Genomic DNA, 9444 nt, shown 5'->3' on the forward strand with positions numbered 1-9444 from the left:
CCTTGCGCTTAGTTAGCACACAACCTTTTTGCTTTTTCCGCCTTCTTGATTGCCTTATTTTTCTTGCTCACCAACCGTTTACCACAGCCTTTGTTCCTAGACACATTAGGCGGTAAGATGTTGGTTTCTTCCGGAACCTTGCAGCCCAAAGAGAAGCTCAATCTGTTGTTGTTTTGTCAACGGTTGAGTGTTTCCCTCTAGTTTTGTCCTGAATTCCTTGATTAACTTGGCAAACTCTCTCACATCCGACTCTTCTTTCCTTTTGAGCATACCAACGATTAATCGAATCTCAGACCACACCACAGACATTCCAATCTGTTTTGTCGGTATTGTTGTATTTCTCTAACAGATTCCCATTCCAATCATAAACGTCACTTTTGAGTGCATTCTTGCTCCACCTTTGCAAAATATATTTATCAGGTATGTCCTTAAACTTTCCCGAACAAACCCAAATGATGTGACTGCATAAAATACCTCTCCTTTCAAACTGTTTACATGTGCACCTTACATCATTCGTGCTTCTACTGCACTCAACTGCAAATTTTAGTCCTTTCTTTGCATCCTCAACTAACGACACTTCAAAGTTCGTCACAGGATCTGGCGGAGTGTATCCAACCAAACTGCAGGTATTTATTGAAAGCTTCACCTGGTTTTGGAACTCATAGAACATCGCATGGGTATAGCTTCTCACTGCTTGTGTCTCCCATTTTGACCCATACAGTGTTTCAGGGATTGAATTCGCATTCTCCTCTTCACGGAGCTTCAGCAGGTGCTTTTGGTGGTCAGTGGCGCTTTCATAGCGCACCAAGAACTCAGTTAATGTCCCGTATTTGTTTTCAAACCGCTTAAAGAAACTATTAGCACTCTCTGACCTTTGTGTAGTTCGTAGTAAACCGCCCATTGGCACATTTCTGAAATAAGCGGGTATCCATGTGTGTCTATCAGCGAACTTCCCATTCAACCACGTATTGTCTTCCAAGGAGAAATCGTTCATGACTTTAAGCCACTTCTCTTCAAATTCCCCGGGCTCCAGGTCATCGTCCCATACAACACCGTTCAGACGGGTTAAAAAGTCGGTATCTCTACAAATTTTACTCCCAACCTTGTCGGTTATTTTCTTCATGATGTGCCACATGCAAAACCGATGTTTATTGTTTTGAACTTAGCCGCAATGAACAAAATCAAATTATCGACCGTCACCATCATTTTATAATAACTAAATTCACGCAGTTTCACATAACAAAGTCATACGATGCACTATTATGTAAATCTCAAGTCTTATCCTCATATTCGGACTATAAATCATATACCTTATTTTGTGAATCCTATAGCTTATTTTGTAAATACGGGGGTTATTTTGTGAATCTCATGTCTTATCCTCGGATTCAGACTATATAAATTTTGTGCCTTATTCGCGATATAAGTACGTGAAACATATTTTTACCCCAGTTTCACAAATTCATGATCTAGTTTCGCATAATAAGCACTACGATTCACATAAACAAAAAACCAATCAAATTATTACAACCATCATATTTTCCAGTGCCAACTAGAATCAACAAAACAAATGTAGGATTCACAATTTAATATGAAGTTTCACAAGTTAATAGGTACGATTTGCAAATTTCAGAAACATACCGAACTCGCTTTAATTATTCCTGGGTCTTCGTCGGTGATTATGTAGTTAGGCTCTTTCCCACCCATGCATTTTGCCAGAAATCGGTCAAATACCCACATGAATGACTCATCGTTTTCATGTTCTATAAGCGCACATGCAAATGTGATTGACCTTTTATGATGGTCAATGCCCGTGAAAGGCGTGAACGTCATGTTGTACTTGTTTGTACCATAAGTTGGGTCGTATGAAACTCCATCCCCAAACAGAGCATACGCTCTTTGCATGTCACAATTCGTCCAGAAAATCCTTGTCAATGCATTCTTGGAATTTTTTTCAAAAACAAAGTGGAGCCCTTTTGTTTCAGCTAGGGTGTCTAAGCGTGATTTGAACATTTCCCCATCATGACTGTTCATTAGACACTTCATTTCCCTCTGAAAATTTTTGAATTGCTTGTATTTGCCCCGACATTTTGAAAACCACCCAATTGTTGAGTGCATAGTTGGTGTGTTAAGCTAGGACCAACATTTGCTTTTGAATTGCTGACAATCATTTGCATATGAAATTCATTGATATTTTCAGCAAGTTTCTCAAATTCCTTATTTTTCACAACATCAAGCGGGTGATTGTGACCCTCAATAAACACGTCAACCATGTACTTGTTCTCATGGAACTTGAACTTTATCATTCTTTGGACAGCCCCACCTTCTAATCTTTGTTATTCTTGTGGTTGACCCTTTGTTGGAACTCTCTGCCTCTCCTCCACCTTTTTTCACCCTACGTTTAGCAGTTGGTTTGTTCGGTTTGCTCTTTGTACTACCTATTTCTCGTTATTTCGATGCAACGGATTCATCCGCCTTTTCGCAACACCAGTTAGGGCAGGTCGTCTTTTCTTCTTATTACTGACCTTCCCGATTGCAAACCATGCACTTTGTTCGATAATATCATCACGAAACCTTTTGCTTGAAGATTTCCTTGATTTAAAACCACAAGCAACAGCGACGTTTCAAAAACAAAGATCGCCGAGTCTAAGTCAATAAATGTTTTCCCAATCGCTGGTGTAAACTTTTCATCAATCCTATTTATCCATTGTTGGCTGCCACTCGGTGTGTAAGTTATAAGAGTAGTAGGTGTGGAAATAGTTGGTACTGTAGGGCTTGTTAACACAGTAGAGGTAGAAGCTTCACCGCAATTAACATTGGAATCAACAACTGAAAATTGTAGATTCACAAAATAAGCCAAAAGTGCAAGATAGGAGATTAACAAATAAAGTTCCACAATATTAGCATATAAGGTTTATAATCTATGCCACAAACCAAGTTTCAGGATCTTATAGTCTATATTTCAATAGATAACCTACTAGATTCAAATAATTAGCTCTTATATTTACAAAATAAGCACTCTGATTCACAAAATAGACAATGTTAAACAATCTCTGCCACAAACCAAGCTTCATAATCTTATAGTCTATATTCACTAAATAACCTATCAAATTCACATAATTAGCTCGTATATTCACAAAATAAGCTATCTGATTCACAAAATAATGAGAATAGCAAAACAATCTCAAAAAAATAACATCTCAAATTCATAAAAGATTGATGTTTCTTCGGTTCAATTAGTAAGTTTTGCCAAAAAGAGCAACATAGGAGATTGACAAATCAAGTTTCACAATATTAGCATCTAAGTTCCTCTATCACAAACCAAGTTTCGGGATATTAGTCTATATTTTTCAAAATAACCTCTCAGATGCACAAAATTAGCTCCTAGATTCGCAAAATAACACTACTACAATTTAAGGCTACGAGAACGCCCCTTTAAGAACGGTTGATAGTGGAACTGGTCTCTTTTTTATTTTTAGTTTGGGCGGGCATATAGGATTCCAATAGAGAATGGTTATTTGTTCAAACCGTTCTCGTACATTAACAAAGAGAACGGTTAGGTTTGACCAACCGTCTTAATATATAAAATAGACCGGTTAATATCTGAAACCGTTCTCCTTGATAAAACAAAGAGCACGGTCTCATTCAGTGGCCGTTCCATTTTTAAATCCCTAAAGACTAATTGACATACCGTTCACATTATTCTCTTAACCTAATTCACTTTACCCTTTCACTTTTCACATCCAACAATTTCACTTTTCCCTTTTTACTGCTTCATCTTCCCAAATACGTACTATTGATCACCATCATCATCCCCATTCCCACCCTAATTGAAGATTACGGATTTCATAATCGAAATCATACTGTTATTCATCTTCCCCGTCCTAATTGAAGATCTACTTCAGGTATCATCACCATCAAACTCATGTTTCTGTGATCTTGAAGTGATTTAGTACACCATAGATTACTGATTTTCTTACTCTTAAAAATTGTAGTAATATTGGATTCGACAATTCAAGGGCCTACTTTTAATTAGTTTTAAGTGTAATTTATGTGCTTGTTAAGTCGGATTACCGATAGAAAACACAACCACCAAGCAACCTTGCAGGAGCTCAGTGACTCAATTTTAATTATTTATTTTGTTAAAGTATTAATATGTTTATCATTGTTGGTATTTCAAGCGTAATTGTAAATGACACGGACTATTTAATTCGACTTTGGTTTAAATTTGGTTTATTGAATATATGTGTGTTTGTGCTTAAAAAGGATGGGTAGCTGTGTTAGAAATACAGAAGTTGGACATGATTATTGTGGTGATAGGCAGAGAAGATAATAGATTTGGAGGGAAGGTTAAAAAGGAGTGGGATGAATTGCATAGATTGCAGACATGAACGTACGCTGGGAATGAAGTTTACTAGTTGGGTTGGTGTTACGTCTGCTCGGAGGCATGTTAGTTGCGTAGTGGAAACTTGGGACGATGTGGATGATGTCACGAGGCAAGAAATTTTGGATAGTATTACGGTGAGTATAAAAATTATGTACTTTATAATTTGAATGACATTATCTTAGCTTAGTTGTGTATGTTATTCAAATCATATCACATACGGCAAAAACTCCCACTCCCCTGATATGTATACATATGAAATATCCTGAGAAGATGAACAAGAAACAATACTATTAACATTAAGCTTGTTGCCACCCAAGCTGTGTAATTTGTGCTAGGTGGGAGTTATACTCTGCAGCAGACACAATGATGAATATTAATAGCTCTCGAAACTGGCTGCATCCCTTATTTATGGTTGAATTAACATAACTTCATTACATTTGGATTCAACTGTTTTGACCAATATGATGTTTTACTTGCAAATATGGATTTTACCAATATTAATAGCTCTCTAAACTTTTTTTTTTATAGCCATAATAGTAAATTCCATTTCTTATTTTGAATTTTATTTAGTTCACTTGTTTTTATGAACCATTTGAACAAGTTTAGTTCAAATTGTTGCAGGTATTTTAGTGAACTTATGGACCACCCAAAAAATGTAGTTAATATACTATATATTAGAGTCTTAGAATCATTTGATTCGACTGTAAGATGGTGCTCACCCTTTAATGGCTGATTGATCAGGGATGGCTATTTTTGGTTGCATGCCTACAACACTAAATGGTGGAGTAGCACTGACACGAGTATGTGATTAACACACTTGTTTATTCTCTTGATTACACTAAGGTGCCAGCTACTAATGTTGACTCCTTCTCTTGTGACATCGGCTTGTGGGTGCAAATTCTGCTTTAGCTCTTGCCCTGACAATTTCATCTGTTCTTTTAAGCATCCTAACTGTAAGTTACACATTCTTGTTGTCTCTGCAGTTTACTTCTTGGATCCTCTGTTTTCTGGAATTACGCTGTCATTATTTTTCCTTTTATTTTTTTCTGTTTTTTCTATTAACTCTCATCCCTTACCAAGTTACCTGAATTATTGAGTATTGGTCAACCTGCAAGACAGTCTAGTAGCATCAGCCATCAGACACTCTGTTCCTTGATGAAAGTGTCTTATAAAACTGTCACGATATTCTATTATGCCTCCTCTTTTTCTGAATCCAATGGTATTGATCAACCTGTAAGGAAGGCCTATCCAGTACAAATAGCCTGAGCACTCTCTTTCACAGAGGAACAATCCCGAGTTCTTTACATTATTTTCTCGGTACTCTCTCTTCTCCTATTTGAATCGAAGAGTATTATTCAACCTGAATGGGCTCTTCAGTACCCTACATACTCTATTATGGAGTACATAAACTTATCTGAGTATCTAACATGAATACATGATCACATGTCCAATTGTCCGTGCTTTGCAATATTATGATGTTTTGCACCTGTTTCTTTTAAGCTGAAAATCTATGGCCGTCTTGGCAATTGTTGAGTATTAATACTCAAGTCTATGATATGTGTGCCTAAGGTAAAGTAATATTCCTTTTGAGAAGGCTCATGCTATCATACATTTATCTGTCTGCGTTTCTACCACTAATTCCTTAATACGGAGTATTATTTTTGCTAGTAGAATGAAGGCAGGATTAATTTCCACAATACAGTATACATGCACCTCTTCTGGTTTTGCTTTAAGAATTGATTTGAACCGTTATCCTTGCTTTTGAGAAGGCTCATGCTATCATGCATTTAGCTCTTGCCCTGACAGTTTCATCTGTTTTTTTTTTCTTTATTTCAATCATTCGCATCTCGTTGTTTTTTGCATTTCCATCTTAGGTAGTAATTATTTTACTTTACACATCATATATAGTATATTAACTACATTTTTTGGGTGTCATGTGTATATAGTTCATGCTTAACGTCCCAAAGACATACACCGTTGAGCAAATTGACGAGGTGCGGAATATTTGGGCTGAATTCGCACTCTAATTTAAGCCTAAAAGCAATGGTGGATGAAGATGATGATTACAGTTTTTGGAAGTTGCACTTGGATGCGACTAAGTGATGAGGATTGAGGGATTTTTAATTTATGCTTTCCATAAGGTAGCGTATCTTCGATATTTGTTGGCTCTTAAAAACATGATAGGACTTTGTATACTTTTTCAAGGATTTGTCTTTATGGATTCAATTTAAATTTGAACGTTATTTGTTGCGTAAAACTTGCTGGATTTTCTGAATTGTAATATGTATAATTTTTATGAGCTATACGATTCAATCGTGTAGGGGTTACTATAAAAACAGAAATATTTATAAAAAAAAATGTCAGGATCAAAGAGAACGGTTCCATGTAAACCCGCTCTATATGAAATTAACAACCAGGACGGTTGTACATCATAACTATTCTCTTTGAAAAGGTCGAGCAAAGGCGCCAAAAAAGTCGACATCTTTATCAAAGAGACCTGCCTTATCAAAGAGACCGGTTACTACAAGCAACTGTTCTCTGAGATATATCAAAGAGCACGGTTCTGTGGCGTAACCGTTCTGGTTGTTATTACAAAGAGACCGGGTTGACTTTATTTCAACCGTGCTCTTATATAAAAGAGAACGCTTGGCCACAGGACGGTCCAAAATGCCTTTAAGAACGGTGTTTGACCGTTCTTTTTGATCAATATTGTAGTAGTGTAACCTCTCAGATTCACAAAACCAGAACAGTCTATATTTTCAAAATAACCTCTCAGATGCACAAAATTAGCTCCTAGATTCGCAAAATAACCTCTCAGATTCACAAAACCAGAACAGTTTATATTTTCAAAATAACCTCTCAGATGCACAAAATTAGCTCCTAGATTCGCAAAATAACCTCTCAAATTCACAAAACCAGAACAAAATAACGTCTCAAATTCATAAAATAGGGACAAAACAGAATACCTGTTGTAATAGCACTATTATCGAGGAGTCATTGCAGATGTCGGGAGTTAGACTGCAACATCGTGATAATACCATAATAAGTAGGGCGAAATTGATTATTTTTGATCAAATTCAGGATATTATAGCCTACATTCACGAAATAACTTCTCAGATTTACGAAATAACTTCTTAGATTCACAATATAACCTCACATATTCACAAAATCAGGAGAATAGCAAAACAACTTCATAAAATAGCGAAAAAACGGAGATTACTGTTTTTCAAATGAGATTATCACCGATTATTGTAATGTCCGTAATCTCCATTGAAATTAAAGTCGCAACGTCAATTTGAGCCTTATTAATGAATGAATTATAATCAATTAATGAATGAATTAACAAAATCAACAAATTTTACACCGCGAATTCCGAAATTGCTCAATTGCTCAGTTTTGATCGAATTCAAACCCTAAACTAACGAAATACTTGATTTTGATCCTTATAAATTTACAAAACGATTCGATTTTGTTCAAATTTGATCATTATATCATCAATTAATGAACGAAGTTAAGAAAATCAATTTTTCATCAAATAATATGAAATTACCTGGAAATTACCTCGAAATCTTCTAAGAAATCGATGAATTTGATGAATTCGCCTCTTTGATTGTCAGAATTTGATTAATTTGATGAAATCGTCTCACAAATTTGATGATATTTTAGCTCTCTTTGAAATCGACGCCCAAATTGAGTGTTTTTGTATAACGTGAAAGCTTATTAGTTTTGGAAGGAAAGAATTTGGGCCTTTTGTTTAGATTAGAGAGAATAAGGTATTTGGGCTTTTTTTTAGATTAGAGAGAGAAAGTGTTTTGGACCAAATGAAAAGTTTTTTGTTGACCCTTAATTTTCATCCTTGTTTTTTGATCAACATTACAAAATCAGCCCATCCATGTATAATGCAAATGAGTCCAAGGTAGTAATTTGGTGAGACCGGCCGCCTCGCCATAATGAGGTGCCTCACCGGATCCGGCCTCTATATATATATATATATATATATCCTATTTCTAAATATATATAGGCAGGATCCGGTGAGTCCGGTCCCTTAGATGAGTCTTGAGTCCAAATAAGGACCGTAGGATCTATAGGATGGAGCGCTCAGATTCGACCACATCAACAATTTAAGCGTGTTTTTTTATAACGCTGACATACTGATAGAAACAAAACCCCTCCCTCTTCCCTCTTCCCTCTTCCCTCTTCCGTCTTCTATATCTCTCTCTCTCTCCTACTCAAATCTCAGCAATTGACGGTCGTTCGTGAAAAAAATACTTAATTGTTCAATCTTCTCCAAATTTTCTTCAAACGAAAATGATTTTCTTCAGTATAATTGACGAAGATATCAACCAAGTTGATCAGCTATCATTATTGAATTACAATACGAAGAGGTACAATTAGTGTTGATTATATCAATCTATAAGTGAATGTGTCTTCATCTTCATCTAGTTACTGTGTTTTCATCTATATTGGTGTTGATTATGTCATTTTAATAAGTTAATTGCATTGTTACAATCAAAAGAATGCATTGTTACAATTTTAAGGATACATTGTTATTAACGTAGCCGTATCAAAAACTAATGTCGAATCTAAAGTGCCTATTCTTCATATGACATGGAATCGATTATGTACTATTCCTTTTGCTATCTTTTGAGAGATTATCATAATGTTCTACAAGTATCAAATGTATAATATATGAGTCTCGTGTTTTCGACATTTTACACTGCCTGGATCGTAACTGTTTGTTAGTACTATAACCATATGAATTGTTATTGTTATTTGTTCATATATGACTTTTACATAGTATTAATTGTTACTGTAACACGCACGTTTGATGATTGTAATACGTTTGTCTTCGTTTATCGAAAACTTATGTGTACTCGTATTGTAACACCGGTAATTGTTATTGTAACACATGTTTGATGTTATTGTAACACATATTTTCCGATGTTGTAACATGTTATATATTGTGGTTACTATAACACATATTTTTATTGTAACACATAATCGATGTTATTGTAACACATATTTTCCGATGTTGTACCACGTTATTGCGGTTACTATAA

At 35.5% G+C, this 9444-nt stretch overlaps 1 protein-coding gene and 1 long non-coding RNA gene across 2 annotated transcripts; one reads left to right on the forward strand and one right to left on the reverse strand.

Moving 5' to 3' along the window:
* Positions 1–289: 289 nt before the first annotated feature.
* LOC141651739 (protein FAR-RED IMPAIRED RESPONSE 1-like) lies at positions 290–1123 on the reverse strand. Its single transcript, XM_074459438.1, has one exon. The coding sequence runs from the start codon at positions 1121–1123 to the stop codon at positions 290–292; it is 834 nt and encodes a 277-aa protein (XP_074315539.1).
* Positions 1124–5265: 4142 nt separating this feature from the next.
* LOC141652327 (uncharacterized) lies at positions 5266–6630 on the forward strand. Its single transcript, XR_012547146.1, has 2 exons — positions 5266–5337; positions 6331–6630. It is a non-coding gene; the product is annotated as an uncharacterized LOC141652327 (long non-coding RNA).
* The last annotated feature ends 2814 nt before the right edge of the window (positions 6631–9444 follow it).

This window comes from Silene latifolia, chromosome 4 (genome assembly GCF_048544455.1).
Source record: "Silene latifolia isolate original U9 population chromosome 4, ASM4854445v1, whole genome shotgun sequence".
NCBI lineage: Eukaryota > Viridiplantae > Streptophyta > Magnoliopsida > Caryophyllales > Caryophyllaceae > Silene > Silene latifolia.

Coding starts and splice junctions, on each gene's coding strand:
- LOC141651739 (XM_074459438.1), bottom strand. CDS start 1,123: ATGAAGAAAATAACCGACAAGGTTGGGAGTAAAATTTGTAGAGATACC.